Here is a 19,644-nt window from a genome sequence, read left to right as displayed (position 1 = left end):
TAACTCATCATAACTAGGGAAATTGTAGAATTGTTGCCATACAGCAGTGAAATGACCTTCGACCTACCAAATCGGCGCTGGCCATCAAACATCTATTTGCACTATTCCTACTCTAATCTTATTTTAATCATCCCACGTTCCCTTCAACTTCAGCCAAGACCACCACCCACCTGCACAACCTTGCCTATATACTACCCAATTGACCTGCTGAACTTTGGGAACTGGCATGTATATACAGTATATGGGAGAAAACTGGTCTATCCGGGCAAAATCTGTGTAGTTACAGGAAGAATGTGCAAGCTCTGGGCATATAGCGGAGAAGCCAGGGTCACGTCTACGTTATTATCACCGTGGGACAGCAGCTCCACTCGGTAGCAGCTGAAAGAGGGTAATGAGCGCGTGTTTATTGCAACTGTTCTCTTAATAGGGGAAATGGATAAGGGAGTGATGAATGAGAACAAAAGACAAGGGGTGAAAGTTCTGGAACTTTGAGATCCAAAATATCGTGATCATGGGAAGTCTGAAAATACACAATGGACAACATCTGTGATGGGTGGAAAATGGCTATTTTCTATTGAAATGAATTTCTATTGACTTCTATTGAATTAGCTTATTCTGATGCAGATTTCACTGGCTGATTGTTTAAGGTTATTATATTGGAAAATGCCATAAATGGTATTACCTGAAGTTGAGCTGTACACTATATTCTGACTTGTAACATGTTGCAGGAATTCTTTAATTCTTTCCTCCTTGGAGTGACTGCAGCCTGCCGTTACCAATCATTCATGTTTCTGTGTTAGATCCTCCAAGCCCTGGGCAAGTCTTATCATCCTGGATGTTTTCGATGTGTCATCTGCAATGAGTGCCTGGACGGGGTGCCATTCACTGTAGATACGGAGAACAAGATTTACTGCATCAAAGATTACCATAAGTAAGATCATCAATCACTTAGTGATTGCGTATGAGGCTGTATTTTTTCTTTCACTCATCTGTTGTTCCAGGTTACCAATGCCAGATTTATGGACAACATTGCACGTGAACAAAATTTAAAAGTCCACCATACTTTTATACGTTTGTTTCTGTGAATGGTGGAGCTGGTTTCCATTCACTCTCTACTTTTAGTAATGAGCTTTTGAAGGTTTTCATTACAATCCTGTGGAGATATTGTTACAATTTTAAATGATTTCTTTGTATTTTTCTGCATCTTTGTATTCTGTATAATTTGTATCTACAATCAAATTGCCATATGACGTACGTTAAAACAGAATTTGTACCTATCCTGGGGATGGCCTGTAAATAAATGATCCAGAATCAATGGGAAAGTGAGTAAAACATGAGGGCATCCAGCTGATATTGAAACAGAGAAATGTAGATGGCCAATGAGTTTGTCCTTTTTGTCCATGACATTTTTTTTTTCATATTATTTTCATATTTCAGATACAGCTCGGAAACAGGCCTTTTCGGACCACCAAGTCCGCACCGCCCAGCGATCCCTGCACATTAACACTATCCTACACACACTAGGAACAATTTTTTTACATTTACCCAGTCAATTAACCTACATACCTGTACGTCTTTGGAGTGTGGGAGGAAACCAAAGATCTCGGAGAAAACCCACGCAGGTCACGGGGAGAACGTACAAACTCCTTACAGTACAGAACCCGTAGTCAGGATCGAACCCGAGTCTCCGGCGCTGTATTCGCTGTAAGGCAGCAACTCTACAGCTGCGCCAATTAAGTAAATTGAGAAACAATGAGTGTCACTCAATTTTGTTTCCTGCTGCTAGTGGCTGTTCGATTACAACTGATGTTCAAACACCATTAGACAGTCCAGTAAGTGATAGGTTGGCAACTTTGCAGCCACCATATGGGTCTAATTAGAATAACTACCACAGATGGAAAGTATTTATGGATATTTTTCAATGTCATAACTTCAAAATTGAGCTGCTTTTTCCTTGGTGTGAGTCAGTGGGTGACATTAATCACGGTGGTAATGTGTCTAGGTTTAAGCACAAATCTGTGCTTTGACAGAGCCTCCATTCAAGTGTGTGGAAAACCAGTAATGCAATTCTTGCATTAGGCACATTGACAGTCATAGGTCTATCATTCAGCATAAATAATGTTTTTTTTCTGCCCTGTAAAAGTGAGTACGTTTCAAAAGCATTTCAATTGTAATGAATGTTTTGGGATGCACTGTCGTTATAAAAAGTGTGAAGTTAAATCAGAAAATGCTGAAATTCTCAACAGGTGGGGCAGTAACTAAAGGAATTTTTTTTTCTTCCGATAAATGAATTAGGCTGGTGCAGCTGGCAGAGCTGCTGCCTTAGCGCCAGAGACCTGGGTTCAATCCTGACCTGTATGTATTGCACGTTTTCCCTGTGACCCTGCTGGTTTCCTCCAGGTGCTCTAGTTTGCTCCAACATCCCCAAAATGTGTGGGATCTTAGGTTAGAACATAGAACAGTACAACACAGGAGCAGGACCTACGGCCCACAATGTCTGTGCTGAACTTGATGCGAAAATAATAGACAATAGGTGCAGGAGTAGGCCATTCGGCCCTTTGAACCAGCACCACCATTCAATGTGATCATGGCTGATCATTCTCAATCAGTACCCCGTCCCTGTCTTCTCCCCATACCCCCTGACTCCGCTTTCCTTAAGAGCTCTATCTCGATCAACTCTTATCTGCATGCACATAATCCATGTCCCTCCATTCCCGGCACATCAACATGCCTATCATATCTGCCTCAGACACCATCCCTGGCAGCATGTTTCAGGCACTCGCCACCCTCTGTATTAAAAAAAAACTCGCCCCGCACATCCCCATTAAGCTTTGTCCCATTCACCTTAAAGCTATTCCTTCGAGTATTTGATTTCATCATTGCAGGAAAATGGTTCTGACTTTTTACTTATCTATGCTTCTCATAATTTTAAGTACTTCTATTAGGTCTCCCTGCAACCTCTGGTGTTCCAGAGAAAACAATCCAAGTCTGTCAAACCTCTGCCTGCAGCTAATGCCAACTAATCCAGGGAACATACTAATAAATCTTCTTCTTTGTCATTTCCAAAGTTTCTACATGCTTCCTGTAATGGGGCAACCAGAACTACACGTAATACTCCAAATGCAGCCCACCCAAAGCCATAAGAAGCTACATCATGACTTCCTGACTCTTGCACTCAATGCCTCGACCAATGTAGGGAAGCATACCATATGACGCTTTACCACTGTCCAGTTGTGTTTCCACTTTCAGGAAGTTATGGACTAATAGTCTTCGTGTCGTACAGCACAGAAACAGGCCCTTCGGCTCAACTTGTCCATCCGAACAAAATGCCCCTTCTGCGCTAGTTCCACCTGCTGCATTTGGTCCATATCCCCTCTAACCTTTCCTATCCATGTCCCTCTTCAAATGTCTTATAGTACCTGCCTCAACTATCATCATAGACAGCTCATTCCATGTACTCGGCCTAGTGAATAAAGATACCAGTGGCAATCTCCTGGAGGTTGAGATTCGGAGAGTAGGAAACAGACCAAATGCGTGAAAAACTGGAACAGATGAAGGAGGAAACAGAAACTCTGAAGTTAGTTCACCAATGGAGCCTCCCGAAGCTGAAAAAGAACAAAACCAAAAGCTTGCTTCACAACTTCAAGACATCAAAAACACCAGTGAGCCTCTGAAGGCTTTGAATGAGAGAGATCTTCTAAAGAGAGAACCGTCCTGAGTTATTGTTGAAGTCTGCGTAGCAGGCGCTGGAGCTGAAACGTTTGGAGCACAGCCTGCAGACACAACAATGGTTCTCTGTGATCTGGAGAAGCACACTTCTGATCAGGATGTGGTGGGGGAACTGAAGAATCAAATACAAGAAATGAGATGCACTTGCACTCAGAAATCTGAGAATGTTTCTGCTTTGACTCAAGAGCGAGAGGACATCAAATTGAAGAACAATGCTGCTTGGCTGTTAAAGACGAAAATAAAGCCATGATTGAAAGCAAGGAAAAAGAAGTTGTGGAGATGTGAGGCTGTGGGGAAAAAAGAAACATTCTTGTAATGCCGTGTAAAGATCTCTCTATCACCTCCCAGCAGCTTGAGCAGCAAACAGAATACTCGAAAGAACTAACCATAAAATTACACCTGAAGCAAGAGGAAGCAGAGCAATGCAAAAACCATTGAAAAACTTCACAATCAGCTGCAGGAGAAGCTGCAGACCGCGCGGCTAGAAACTACAATCGGCAGTCTGGCCCCTGCTCGTCCCTCGAGAACCGTAGAGGATGGAGGGAGCTAGCGACGGTGGATGCAAGAGCAAGGACTGGTAAGAGAGAGAACTGGGGCCTTGCCTTCCACACCCTCAAGGTCATGTGCGGGGGGCACCCCTGGGGCACAAAGTCTGAAGTTGGCCGTGCGAGGAGAGGGACTTCAGAGGAACATGGCTGGAGGTCCTGCAGCATCCTGAGGCTCCCCTAGATCGGGGGCCGTTCCAGACTTTGGAAATGGCGCCAAAATCTGGCGGCTCTTGCATGTGGTCTCAGTGGACAATTACTGTCCACTTTGTACTAATCGGGGATTGTGCTTGATGCGAAAATAATAGACAATAGGTGCAGGAGTAGGCCATTCGGCCCTTTGAGCCAGCACCACCATTCAATGTGATCATGGCTGATCATTCTCAATCAGTACTCAATCGGGAACTATGCATCTGTACTCCTAAATCCCTTTGCTCAACAACACTCCCCAGGCTGGGCCCGATGAAGGTCCAACCCTGGTATCACTCCCAAAGTGCAACACCTTACATTTATATGCATTAAGCTCCAATAGCCAGACATCTTAATGTGTGCGGCGTGGATGAGAAAGTGGATGATGGCGTGAGGCTAGTGTGAACAGGTGATCAATGCTTGATATAGATGTGGTGGGCCAAATTGTCTGTTTCCATGCAGTGTCTCTAAACTAAACTTTTTAATCTGCGCTATAAAAATCTGCACCATTTGAAACACACCTGACGTAATGTGGGATGTGAGATGCATCCAGTGTAGTGATAAACATCGGAATTCTGTGTACATGCGTGCCAAGTGATGCATTCTCTCTTTCAGAGTTTTGGCTCCGAAGTGTGCGGCATGTGGCCAAGCTATTCTTCCAGCAGAGGTCAGTATTATTGCACTGACAAGCGCAATGCTAAACTTGACCATGGATTAGGTGGAGCACAATTATGTACATTCTGCTGATTTGTTGTGCCCATTCCATCCTAGAAATGAGTGGCTCCTTCTCAACAGAAGACAACCTCCTGGCCTTGCTGCACAGTCTTTAGTTGATTGTCATGTGTACAGAAGTACAGTGAAAAGCTTTTGTTGTGCACTAACTAGTCAGCGGAATGATATACACGATTACAATCGAGCCATTCACAGTGTACAGATACATGATAAGGGAATAATGTTGATATTAACATTGATAATAACGAATAATATATTTTGTCACCTGGCAGGCCAGTGAAAGGTCAATCTTTCCCAACGCTGACGGTGACAATTTTAGCTTTTACAAAAAGAATATGTGTACATTCTGGTTAAATCACTGAATAAGCCACCCATTTGAATAAATTCAAATCCCCCCACAGTTTAATTGCTCGTTAAATTATTTAGATCTGAATAAGTTATTAATGATAATTGATCATGAACAACCAAATCGTCTTGAAATGCATTTGGTTCATTAATGACATCTCGGAAAGGGTAACTGTACTTCCCTAGTGCCAGGACCGTGTGTGCCTCCAGACACAAAAGAATATGGTTGATTCTTAAAATGTTGCAGCAAGCCACAAGGGCATTTATGAATGGACTGTAAGTGCTGACCGTAAATGCACAACCGATGAATGAATAAAACCACAGCCAAGATTAAGAATTTGTAATAGAAATGGGGGAGGGTGTAGAGGGAGAGAAAATGCAATTGCTGAAAAACTGAAAACAAAAAATGCTGGAAACACTCAGCAGATCAGGAAACATCTATGGAAAATTAGTAAGAACTATTTTACTTGAAGCATGTAGCATCAGTAAATATTTCCCACAACTGTCTGTTTTGTTCTAAAATCTTTTGCCCATGGGAGGCCGTTTGTTTGATCCATGCTCATTGCCAAGTTTGTCGGTCTTGGAAACAGAACTATAGAAACAAAATTCTATCCAGTGTCCCCTGATGGTGACCAGATCTATGAAAGGGCTCATGACCTTCCGTGTAAATTGATCTTGAATGGTTCATAGGTTCTTGGAGCAGAATTAGGCCATTCGGCCCATCAAGTCTAGTCCGCCATTCAATCATGGTTGATCCGTCTTTCCCTCTCAACTCCATTCTCCGGCCTTCTCTCCATAACCCCTGATACCCTTAATAATTAAGAAAGAATCAGTCAATCTCGTCAAGGTATCTGAGTCTGTGGGTAGCATTCTGGGTCAGAAGGCTGTAGGCTCAGGTCCTACTCAGTGATCTGAACAGAAATATCTCTACTGCCTGACGTAGGGTATTGGCCAGTGATTTGCAAAATAAAGCATATGTCTATTCTTCCAGATGGACTAGTCTATAGCAAGAGAAAGCAGAGTTGCCCTTAATGTGGTAGTCGACACATTTCCCTTGCACAAATCAAGGTCGAAAAAGCTCCTATTAGTACCTTGCGTGTAAATTGACTGCACTTTACCCCCATCGAAATTGTGACTGTTTCCAAAAATAAGCTCTGTGAGAATGCTACAAAACATCCCAACTTGCTATAGAAACGCCTTTGTAGGCCTAAACACCAAGCAATACAATGATCTCGAAGGGAAAATGGGGAGGATATAATGTTTCGTATGTAACACTTTTATTTTATCTATAGGGCTCTGATGAAACGATTCGTGTTGTTTCCATGGATAAGGATTATCATGTGGAATGCTATCAATGCGAGGTATGTCTATTTTAATGACAAAAAATTAAGAATCCACTTACCATAAAACCAGCGTGAAAAAATTCCAGCATCTATCAGAAGAGTTACATATGCATTTATTCAACGGCAGTGTACCACTTGCTGACAATCTTTCCTCGACTTCCTTTGGGATTAAAAAAAAATTAATTCACTCACTGAGGCGGGGCCAGACCTGATAGTCCATCCCCAACCGCCTTTGAACTGAGTGACTACTTAACACTGTTATGGATCAGGTGTCTCATAGGCTAGACAAGCTACTGATGATATATTCTGTTCCCTGAAACACAATCGTAGGCCACCATGAATGATATTATAAGAAAATAACTGCAGATGCTGGTACAAATCGAAGGTATTTAAGAAGTTCTCCTCGCTTCGACGAGAGTTTAGCAAAAAAACATCTGCAGTTATTTTCTTATACTACCTGTTGCTCCACTGCGATTCCTCCTCAAGGTATGTCCACTTTGAAGAAGTTCTCCTTCTCTCTTCGACGAGGGTTTAGCAAAAACTTTGTCCCGCCCCCCTGACATCAGTCTGAAGAAGGGTCTCGACCCAAAACGTCACCCATTCCTTCTCTCCTGAGATGCTGCCTGACCTGCTGAGTTACTCCAGCATTTTGTGAATAAATACCATGAATGATATTGGTTTCTTCATTGCAGATTTACTGAATTTAAAATCCTCAGCTGTTGTTCTGGCCGTTAGTTAGGCCTCGGGATTAAGAGCCCAGTGACAACCACTATGTTCAAGTATTCTTGATATTTTGCCATTTAAATTTGAATTTAAACAAGACCTATTGAGTAAATCAAATAAAAATTTATTGCAAGTTGACTGTTTCAATATCTGTTAACAGTGGAATTCCAATATTTTCAAACAATCCAACAAAGTATGAATTGCCTTTATAATCTCTAATGTAACAAAATGCTCATGTTTGCATACCTCAAGAGGCTTGCCACAATTTTGATATCCATCTTCAGATCTCAGATTTCTGCAGTCCAATTCCAGTTACCTTTTCTCCAATTAGCACCCACCATGTGGCCATTAACTAGATAGCTAAGTCACATAATGCTGAGGTCGAATGAAATGAATAATTTATTTAGAAAAGCAATGAACCAAGAGCCCATTGGAGTAGTAAGTAGCAGAGGTAGGTGAATGCAGATCGAATCCAGATTTAACAACTCATTACATTACATTTTGTCTGAGTCTAACCGAGAGGGACGGAAGTCAGTTTTAGAGCAATGGAAAAACTGCAAATCAGCACTAAAATGGATCCAAGTCCAGGTGAATTGCAGATCTGGGGTCAGGAAGAGTACTGGTTTACCAGGGAAGAATAAGAATTGGAGAGAAGACAGACACAAAAAGCTGGAGTAACTCAGCAGGACAGGCAGCATCTGGAAAGAAGGAATGGGTGACATTTCGGGAAAAACCCCTTCAGAGAATATATACTCTATAAAGTGACAAAGCTTCACCAGGCCAAATGGCCCTCTGCTGCATCCAGTGTACTTTCAGATAGCACAGTCCCGAAGATATTCACAAACTGGATTTTTTTAGTCATCTGAATCTTTGGTTAAACAGTATCGTATCCCAGACAATCGGCTAATTTGTAGTTTCTCTCATTTCGCTCCATTTAAGCCCATCAAGATTTTGCACAGCTTTATCAAATCCCACTTCAAATGTCTGCTTTGAAGAGAGTAACCTTAGATTCTGCAGTTTATCCTGGTTTGGTAGTGTTGCATCCATATACAAATCCTAATATCATAGTTCACAGCATTCCTGTTGGTTTGTAGGACAAAGTCTGGACATAGATTATCTTTTAAGTAATGGACCCTTGAGAATTGAACAACAGACTTGTTGCATTCTTTAGTTAAAGAAGCTTGTTCATTTTATTCTAGAATCCTCTGATATAGTATTAAAGTTTGATAGTTATGTTCCCGACAGACACAATATGGCAAAGTTGCATTTGGCCCCTCGTGCCTGCTCCACCATTCAGCAAAATTGTGGTTGATCTTTTATCTATGTGCTAGTTTCCAGTTCTGACCTGTACTATCATTTTCTCTTTTAATATCTAAGAATCTACCTATCAAGGTCTATTTTAAAAAAAATTGTTGTTGGGCAGAGAATTTCAAAGATTCATTCCTACAATTTCTCCATCCCCTTTTGGGATAGAGATAATCTGATTCTGGCCACCCAAGCCAGGGAAACATCAACTCTGCAATGCTGTTAAGCACATTAAGAATTTAGTACATTTCAATCAGATCACTCCTATTTCAAATCTTTCACCCAAATCTAAAAATGGTACACAGAGTTATAAGAATATTGTCAGAAAAGGTTGGAATCTCTTCAAAGTAACAGATGCCAACTGCATTTTTTAATCCTGTTTATCCATGTTCTACTCGTGTCATCTAGCTAACCACTTGGCACTTAAAAATACAAATGCCAATTTAAACACAGCTGACAAGAAATTAGTGTCAAAACCTGGAGTATCTGGGGAATGATTAAGTTTTGACTCTTTCATTATGTACACTTGAATGTTAGAGATTAATCCGAATCTTATGCAATAATGAATATACTTGCCATTTAATAAATAACAGGGTATTGCAAATACTGTTTTATTAATTTCCATCCTTTAGAATTGCAAAAGCAAATACTCTGAGGAAATACATATTTTGATGGATTCTCAAAATGCTGGAGTAACTCAGCGGGTCAGGCAGCATCTCAGGAGAGAAGGAATGGGAGACGTTTCCGGTCGAGACCCTTCTTCAGACTGATGTCAGGGGAGGGGGCGGGACAAAGATAGGATGTAGTGGGAGACAGGAAGACAGTGGGAGAACTGGGAAGGGGAGGGGAAAGGGAGGGACAGAGGAACTATCTGAAGTTAGAGAAATCAATGTTAATACCGCTGGGGTGTAAGCTGCCTTTGGCGAAATATGAGATGCTGTTCCTCCAACTTGCGCTGGGTCTCACTATGACAATGGAGGAGGCCCATAACAGAAAGGTCAGACTGGGAGTGGGAGGGGGAGATGAAATGTTGAGCCACCAGGAGATCAGGTTGGTTAAGGCGGACTGAGCGAAGGTGTTGAGCGAAACGATCGCCGAGCCTGCGTTTGGTCTCGCCGATGTAGAGAAGTTGACATCTGGAACAGCGGATACAATAGATGAGGTTGGAGGCCGGATCCGTGCCCTCAACAAATGCTTCCTCGCCTACCTGGACTCCACTAAGGATCGGAAACTTGCTCGCCTCCAGACCGCTTCCTCCACCGACACTCCTCGACAGCGACTCAATTGCCCGCAGGCATGGGGCTCCACCGCTGGTCTGCGCCACCTGCTCGAACACCACGAGGCCGAGACCCGCGACGCCATTGCTGGCTCGAGGAGCAGCACCAAGACTCACCGCCTCCCTCGAAGTTGCTGCCGTTACCGACCTCCACCACCTCCCGGGTGCCATAACCGCTGCTACCGCCTTCCCGGTGCCACTGCCACCGACGTCCACCGCCTCCCCGGGACCACTACTGCCGCTGATGCTGCCGCTGACGTCCACCGCTTCCCCGGACAACTACCGCCACTACCGCCGATGTCCACTGCCTCCCTGGTGCCACCACCGCCGCTGCCGCTGACTTCCACGGCCCCGCCGTGGCCCCTGCCGCCGACTTCCACGGCCTCCCTGAGGCTACAACCGCCGCTGCCGCCGACTTCCACGGCCTCCCCGAGGCTACAACCGCCGCCGACCTTCACTGCCTCCTCGATGGCGCCGACACTCGCTTCCTGCCCGGCCATCCGCTGACCTGGCCGACCAACGCTTCGTCCGCTCCAGTTCCCCGCGGGCCTCCACCAGCAACTCTGTTGACCGTCGCCACTCCACCGCCCACCAGCGGGCCGCAGTCGTCGCCTTACCTAAGTCCCAGACTCAGCGCCGGGCCCACAGTCCCCACGAGGCAGAGTCCCACAGCGCGTGATCTGACTCCGCTGGTTCCTACTGCCCACCCCCTCCTACAGGGTACCTCAGCAGGGGTTCCACTGGGTCTTCCCCTTCCTCCTCTAGCCAGGTGGCCCTAGCTACTCCCCACACAATGTTCCTCATGCCCCCCTCTGCTCTGTAAACCTACCACCCCCCCCCCCCCCCCGACCAGATAACGCCTCCACCTCCATCTACTCCCCTGCCTTCATCCGACCCTAACCCCCACACTTGCCGGGTGTTCACCATCCCCCCCTGACATCCCCCCCTTTCGGATACCGAACGGTTTGTCCCCAACAGAGGCCTCACCTTTGTTCCTCTCCCCCCCCCCACATCAACGAGCTCCGGGTCCGTCACGATGTGGAGCTCTTCTTCCATCGCCTCTGCCTCCGAGCCTTTTTCCATGGGAAGGAATGCTCACCACCTAGTGATGACCCCTTCTCCCGTCTCCAGCGGAACCCCTACTCTTGGACTCCCCCGGCTGGCCATCTATCCTCACTAGATCTTTTCATTTCCAACTGCCGGCGTGACATCAACCGCTTCAAATTTTCCACTCCCCTGACTCACTCTAACCTCTCCCTTCCTGAACGTACAGCCCTCCACTCACTCTGCAACAACCCCGACTTAGTGGTAGTCTGGCGTGCTGACCTCTACCGGACTGAGGCCAGACGACAACTCTCAGACACCTCATCCTACTAATCCTTGGACCATGACCCCACTGACGAGCACCAAACCTTAGTCACTAACACCATCACTGATCTCACCAACTCCGACGCTCTGCCCTCTAATGCCTTCAACCTTATCGTCCCCCAGCCCCGCACGGCCCGATTTTACCTTCTCCCTAAAATCCACAAACAGAACTGTCCTGGCAGTTGTTTCTGCCTGTTCATGTCCCACCAAATTAATTTCCACCTACCTCGACTCCATCCTATCCCCCGGTCAAATCCCTCCCCACCTATGTCCAAGACACCTCACATGCTCCATCTCCTCAATAACATCCGGTTTCCAGACCCCTACTCCCTCATCTTTACCATGGATGTCCTATCACTCTACACCTCCATCCCCACAAAGATGGTCTTGAAGCCCTCTGTTTCTTCCTCGACCGTAGAACCAGCCAATCTCGATCTACCAATACTCTCCTCCGCCTAGCAGAGCTGGTTCTTACTCTGAACAACTTCTCCTTTGACCCCTCCCACTTCCTCCAAATCTGAGGTGTAGTTATGGCACTCACATGGGCCCTAGCTACGCCTGCCTCTTTGTTGGGTACGTCGAACTATCCCTGTACCAGGCGTACACTGGCCCCATCCCCAAACTCTACCTCCGCTACATTGACGACTGCAATGGTGCTACCTCTTGTACCCATGCAGAACTCACTGACCTCATCAATTTCACCACTAATTTCCATCCTGCTCTTAAATATACTTGGACCATCTCCGACATCTCCCTACCGTTTCTGGATCTCACCATCTCCATGACAGGAGACGGACTAGTGATCGACATCTACAAAGCTACTGACTCCCACAGCTATCATGCCTACACCTCTTCCCATCCTGTCTCCTGTAAAAACTCTATCCCCTCCTCGCAATACCTTCGTCTACGCTGCATCAGCGCCCAGGATGAGGTGTTTCATACTAGGGCATCAGAGATGTCCTCATTCTTTAGGAAACGGGGGTTCCCCTCTTCCATTATAGATGAGGCTCTCAGGAGGGCCTCTTCTATATCCCACAGCTCCTCTCTTGCTCTCCTGCTCCCCATTCGTAACAAGGATAGAGTCCCCCTTGTCCACAACAAATTATCCTCCAACATTTCCGTCACCTCCAGCGGGATCCCACTACTGACCACATCTTCCCATCTCCTCCCCTTTCTGCTTTCCGCAGAGACCGTTCCCTCCGTAACTCCCTGGTCCAATCGTCCCTTCCCACCCAAACCACCCCCTCCCCAGGTACTTTCCCCTGCAACTGCAGGAGATGCAACACCTGTCCCTTTACCTCCCCCTCGACTCCATCCAAGGAACCAAACAGTCTTTGTATCTGCTGTTCCAGATGTCAACTTCTCTACATCGTCGAGACCAAACGCAGGCTCGGCGTCGTTTCGCTCAACACCTTCGCTCAGTCCGCCTTAACCAACCTGATCTCCCGGTGGCTCAGCAACTCCCCCTCCCACTCCCAGTCTGACTTTTCTGTCATGGGCCTCCTCCATTGTCATAGTGAGGCACACTGCAAATTGGAGGAACAGCATCTCATATTTCGCTTGGACAGCTTACACCCCAGCGGTATGAACATTGATTTCTCTAACTTCAGATAGTTCCTCTGTCCCTCTCTTTGCCCTCCCCCTTCCCAGTTCTCCCACTGTCTTCCTGTCTCCCACTACATTCTATCTTTGTCCCGCCCCCTCCCCTGACATCAGTCTGAAGAAGGGTTTCGACCCGAAACGCCACCCATTCCTTCTCTCCTGAGATGCTGCCTGACCCGCTGAGTTACTCCAGCATTTTGTGATACCTTCGATTTGAACCAGTATCTGCAGTTATTTTCCTACATATTTTGATGGAGATCTGTGTATTTTGATAATGAGATTCAACAGTGTTGACAACTGATAATATACATCAAAACAAATATTTTCATCTGTGTGTTGAGTTGAATAATCTTGACCACCCTGAATGTCTCCATGGCTCGAATGAGGAAGTGCCAGCTTGAAATCGTCTTGTATGTGGACTTTAATAGTGTTACCGTGGAGCTTATTTGACTTGGATTCAGAAAGGAATTTAGGTGAAGCCCAGGAAGAGTACTGACAGCCATGGATAAATGTCCTTTTTGCAACCTCAAAATTTTACCTGGAGAGAGCTAGGCAATTTGTGTACACCGTCGCTGCCACTACTAAACAGCAATCTTGCAAGTCGCATCCATCTGCTCAATCCGTGAAATCCTGTGATTTTGCTTTTCTTTCTCTCATTTCAGTGCTTTTCTAATTTCTTTCATAATAGGATTTGTCTGCACATATATAAATTATTAGACAGTGCATGTTAAATTCAGACTATTTCCTGTGGCTATTTTGTTGATGTTGCCTCTATCGATGTTTGCTTTAAATCTGTGCAGCCTTGCAGGACATAGTTGTGAGTTACTTTAATTTCTCTGCTTTGAGAACCCTTTTGTATGTTAATGTAAATAATAATGTCCAAATCAGTTGGATTTGCAGAGCACCTTCTTTCTACTAAAGCTTGATAGGTAGCTTGTGAACAGCCACTTGGATTATAAACTTAATTTTGACAGATGTGGCTACCTGCCAAAACATAGGGGTCAGAAAGTGCATTATAAAGGCTGGAACCAGCAACATACTGCAGATCAGTACAGGGGTGCATTTCCATCAAAGATTAGGATTATAATTCAAGTGAACACTAAAGTGTTCTAGAAGGCCAGCATTTTGGCTAATTGTGTCCATGTTGACCAAGAAAAGACCTATTCAGACGAATCTTGCTTCCTCGCTTCAGTCAGTATCTCTGCACATTATAGTGCATCGTGCTGATGCAGGAACTGTTTGCGTGTATTGAGGATTGTGCCTCCATCAACTTTCAGGCAATGAGTGACAGAGCCCTGTCATTTTTGGGTTAAAATATTTATCTTCCGCACATCTTGAACCATTAAATCTATGTTCCCAATTATTGGGAATAGCAATGGAAATTTGCCTTTCAGTTCACCATATCGATCATTTCCCACAATTAAATCTCTGTTGGTTTCTTCTCTTCAAAAGAAGAAACCCATCCAAGCTAATTCTTTTCATAAGTAAAATTTAACAATCTCGGCAACGTCTTCAAAAAATTTCTGCTTCCTCTGTAATCCTTTCACACCTTTCATGAGAACTCTATGTAGTTTCATTTTGACTTTCCTTTTCTTTTGTCGTAATTCTTCTGCTTTGCCAATTATGAGTATTCGAACCTACATCTGAGTATTTTAATTTTCGTTTGCTCTACACAATGATGCTTAAAATTCCAGGTTATTCTATTGCAATTGTCTAACGTTGGTCAATGTTTGTCTTTCCAGGAGTGTGGCGTGGAACTGAATGATGAGGAGGATCACCGTTGCTATCCATTGGATGGACACTTGCTTTGTCATACTTGCCACCTAAAACACATCGACAGTGAAACACCTAGTTCCATCTACCAGCCTAAATACATCGCACACCAGTGACTGGCTTGTTGCAAGAACATTTAGATTGGTGCTGTGGCTCAGCAATGCTCAGAGAATGAAATCAGTCCACTGAAAGTTGGTTTCCAGGCAATTTTGTGCATGATTGCCTGTAGTTATCGGAGAGAAATGAGGCAAAACAGGACATCTTTGCTTCTTGATACATAATGCTTTCTTTCAAAATATTTTTAACATCTTGTAAGTGATCAGAAATGCATTATGGGACACCTTTAACATCAATGTGATATTGCTGACAACCATCATTATACCAGATTTTATTTCAATTAGATTTGCAATGAGTATGTAAAGGATTCTCAATTTTATGGATTCCACAGAATGAGTCAGAAATATGTTGCATCATTTATTTCCTAAGAGAATTACCTAAAAATGATTTGATGCGAGATTAACATGGCAGGCTTAAAATGATGACAATCGAACATTTCCAAAATATATCATTGTCATTGCTGTTTTCTGTACTGACTTTGGATCTGTGCATTTCAGTTGTAAAAAGTTAATCTCTTGACTGTGGTTGATATCACAACAAATGTCTTGAGTTGGAAAAGTATAGTTTCCCAGGATTAATTGCAGTTGGTATTCCAGAGTCTGAGTGCCAGCAGGCTTTTAAAATCTGGCTATCGTGTGTCATGTAATCTCTGGATTGGTATCCTGGACTTTGTATAATATTGGAAGCTCATATTTTTTGAAAATATCAGTTACAATAAATACATTATTGGTTTGAGGGCTCCTTGAGTATTGGTATGAAATTAGCTTATTTTGTACTTTTCCACAGTTCTAAAATTTTAGCATCCTGCATGTATTTTAATGTTCAACAATTTGAACAACTTAAACATTTTTCTATAGCCAAAATTCTAAGATGAAGTAATGAACAAATTGAGAAGAATGTGTATTGAATTTCCATAAAATTGCCAGAAATGTACTTTCATTTTATTTTATGTACACATTACAATCGGTTGTCTTAAAAATAAACAGACCATCCTTTAAAAATATATGCTTTGTTATATGGGGGCAGGGGCCAGTGCTGCATGAAAGGGTGGGATTTAATTATTAGTTGGTTTTTCATTTTAATTGTCATAGTGGTAAAAAAAATCCTCTGAACAAAATATGGGGAAATTCTATTCTAGCAACACTTTCTTTGCATGGTGGTGGTCGTTATTCCTGTTTAATCAAGCAAAGTATTTGGCTCATTAGAAGCAGACTAATGAAATATTCATGCACTGTGCACAGTAATAATAAAGCATCTCTGGCCATGGCAGTTTTGTCTGCAATGAAAGCATTCACAGGTTGGGGGGGGGGGGGTTACCTTTAGTATTTCCTCAAAGGGAATTCAAAGCAAACCCAAACATGGAGAATCCAATTCTTTCAATCTGTTTCATCGGGAAAACTGACTGATACACAGAAAATACAGCAGATCAACCAAAATGATTTGAAATATTAGATTAACGACGTGCCAGGGTGTTGCAAGAAATGATTGATGTGGGGAAGGGGACTGGGGAGAAGTGGGGGAAGGGGAGGATTGAGGCCAGGGGATTGAGAAAGTGACATCTCAATATTCCAAAGCAAGATTCTGGAATAATAATATAAAAAGCTGTAATTTATCCAGGGAGTATTTAAGAGTCTCGACCTGAAACGTCACCCATTCCTTCTCTCAAGATATGCTGCCTGTCCCACTGAGTTACTCCAGCTTTTTGTGTCTATCTGTGGAGATCTAAAGTTGACATTCCAGGTTAATAACTTTTCATTGTTCTTAGTCTATGGCTGGTTTCCCAAATCCAATTCTAGTATTTTATTAAAAGGAGAATTAATGTCCAAATTTGCTACAAACACTTCATGCAACTCCCACTCAGCCTTATTTAACATTACATAGAATTTTACAGCACAGAATGGGATATCTGGCTCAGCAAGTTCACAGTGGATATTCACTTTCTTTCATGTGATTCAGCTTCCCTTTCAATGCATTCACCTATGTGTCAATCTTTCCACGCATGACTCGCATACTTAATATCACATTCTCTCTTGTACTATTTCCACATCGATATGTTGCTGCTACATATCTCTAAGCTCCTCGACCTTGTAACACTTTTAAAGATGTACTCTCTTCCAATTTTGGCTGCTTATTCATCTCTGAATTTAAAATCTTGCCAGTCAGCTATATCACAAACGGTCCATGACTCAAATTCTGCGATTCTCAACCTTAATACTTCTGCCTTATTACATCTCTTCTGCAGGGAGGCGGGAAATCTTGTTCGGCATAGGCAAGTTGGGCTGAAGTTGATTGTTTTGCAAAGATCAGACTTCTCAGTTTATGAAAGAGGAATGGCAATTGATGAAGCAGCTGAATATGATTGTATCCAGAAGAAGACTCTTCAGAAGGGTCTCAACCCAAAACATCACCCATTCCTTCTCTCCAGAGATGCTGCCTGTCCCACTGAGTTACTCCAGCTTTTTGTGTCTATCTTCGGTTTAAACCAGCATCTGCAGTTCCTTCTTACACAGACCATACTTCACTGCTTGGTTTGAAAACAGCTCTACCTAAGAATGCAAGAAATTGCAGAGTTGTAGATGTAGCCCATTCCATCACACAGACCAGACTCCCTACCAGACCAGACACCATCTACACTTCACGTTGCCTTTGTAAAGCTGCCAACATTATCAAAGATGTCCTACCCTTGTCATCCTTCCTTCTTGCTCCTGTCAGGCAAAAGGTACAGAAGCTTGAAAGCATGCACCACCAGACTCAGGAACAGGCTCCTCTCATATAAGGCTTCTGAATGGTCCTTCCATAAGGTAGGGTAGTGTCCGATTCATCTCTATCCCGTTGCTGACTCTGAACTTTGTTTATAGAACTGATGCGCCACAAGATTATATTCTGCACTCTCTTCCTCTTTGCTCTACCTATTATAACTCAGTTTGACTTGATTGTATTAATATATAGTATCTGATCTAATTAGAAAGCATGCACAACAAAACCTTTCACTGTACCTCAGTACACGTGACAATAATGCATCAAGATTTTATAGTTTTGATCCAGTAAGCAACACAAATACTCAAAGTCAAATATCCTTCATCAGAACTGGAAATGTGTGAAAATAAATGTGTTAAATTGTAGGTGACGAGTGGAGAGAACAGAGAGGATATCTGTGATAGACACAAAATGCTGGAGTAACTCAGCAGGACAGGCAGCATCTCAGGAGAGAAGGAATGTGTGGGACAAGATTTGTATACACAGTAAGTGGTCCGTGCCAATCAGATTGTGTGATAAAGAAGGTGTATGTTATATTTGCCAGTATTGGTGGGGCCATTGAATATAAGTGGCAAGAAGTCATGATGAGCTTCGTGGGACTTTGGTTAGGCCACATTTGAAGTAATGTGTGCAGTTTTGGTCGCCCCATTACAAGAATGATGTGGAAGGTTTGGAGAGGGTGCAGAAAAGGTTTGCCGGGATGTTGCAAGGTTGGACTATTTTCTCTGATGCACGGAAACCGAGGGGAGATCTGATAAAAGTTTATAAAATTATGAGATGCAAAGATAGGTTGACAGTCAAAACCCTTTTCCCCAAAGTGGAAACGTGATAGATTGGAGGGATAGCTTTAACGTGAGAGGTAAAATTTAAAGGAGATGTGTGGGACAAGATTTGTATACACAGTAAGTGGTCCGTGCCTGGAACAGTGGTGGAGACAGACACGAGTGGCATTTGAGATGCTTTTAGTTCGGCACATCGATATGCAGGGAATGGGGGATAGATATCCACCAAACCACTCCACTTCCCACCGCATTTTCATATGTAACCGTAGGAGATACATCTAATATTTTAGCTCTTTCCTTTTCACGTGCGAGATGTGACAAGTTCACTTACACGTTTTCAGTCGAGTAAGAAAATACAATACAATACAATACACAATAGGTGCAGGAGGAGGCCATTCAGCCCTTCGAGCCAGCACCGCCATTCAATGTGATCATGGCTGATCATTCTCAATCAGTACCCGGTTCCTGCCTTCTCCCCATACCCCCTGACTCCGCTATCCTTAAGAGCTCTATCTAGCTCTCTCTTGAATGTAAATAAATCTTGAAAATAACTGCAGATGCTGGTACAAATCGAAGGTATTTATTCACAAAATGCTGGAGTAACTCAGCAGGTCAGGCAGCATCTCAGGAGAGAAGGAATGTGTGGGACAAGATTTGTATACACAGTAAGTGGTCCGTGCCTGGAACAGTGGTGGAGACAGACACGAGTGGCATTTGAGATGCTTTTAGTTCGGCACATCGATATGCAGGGAATGGGGGTGACGAGTTGAATCAGGAGATAAAATTGGCGTGTCAAAAATGTAATGCTACGGTGGTTATGGGAGATTTCAACATGCAGGTAGACTGGGAAAATCAGGTTGGAAATGGACCCCAGGAAAGAGAGTTTGTAGAGTGCCTTCGAGATGGATTCTTAGAACAGCTTGTACTGGAGCCTACCAGGGAGAAGGCAATTCTGGATTTAGTGTTGTGTAATGATCCTGACCTGATAAGGGGACAAGAGGTAAAAGAGCCATTAGGAGGCAGTGATCACAACATGATAAGTTTTACTCTGCAAATGG

The 19,644-nt window shown here is 43.7% G+C and overlaps 1 protein-coding gene across 2 annotated transcripts in view; it reads left to right on the top strand.

Annotated features, from left to right (window-relative positions):
* The window catches only part of limd1a (LIM domains containing 1a), a 48,856-nt gene extending 32,830 nt beyond the window's left edge, over positions 1 to 16,026 (top strand). Inside the window, exons 6-9 of one of the 2 annotated variants that reach the window (XM_078419836.1) lie at positions 801 to 931; positions 5,079 to 5,130; positions 6,833 to 6,901; positions 14,900 to 16,026. In XM_078419836.1, the coding sequence (XP_078275962.1) occupies positions 801 to 931; positions 5,079 to 5,130; positions 6,833 to 6,901; positions 14,900 to 15,046 (399 nt within the window). In that variant the 3' untranslated portion in view covers positions 15,047 to 16,026. Of the gene's footprint in view, positions 1 to 800; positions 932 to 5,078; positions 5,131 to 6,832; positions 6,902 to 14,899 lie in introns of those variants that run through there. The other variant, XM_078419846.1, reaches the window with a different exon arrangement.
* The last annotated feature ends 3,618 nt before the right edge of the window (positions 16,027 to 19,644 follow it).

This window comes from Rhinoraja longicauda, chromosome 2 (genome assembly GCF_053455715.1).
Source record: "Rhinoraja longicauda isolate Sanriku21f chromosome 2, sRhiLon1.1, whole genome shotgun sequence".
In the NCBI taxonomy this organism is placed as follows: Eukaryota; Metazoa; Chordata; class Chondrichthyes; order Rajiformes; family Arhynchobatidae; genus Rhinoraja; species Rhinoraja longicauda.
The sequence above is the reverse complement of the archived record's forward strand: the minus strand, read 5'-3'. Positions and strand labels throughout refer to the sequence as shown.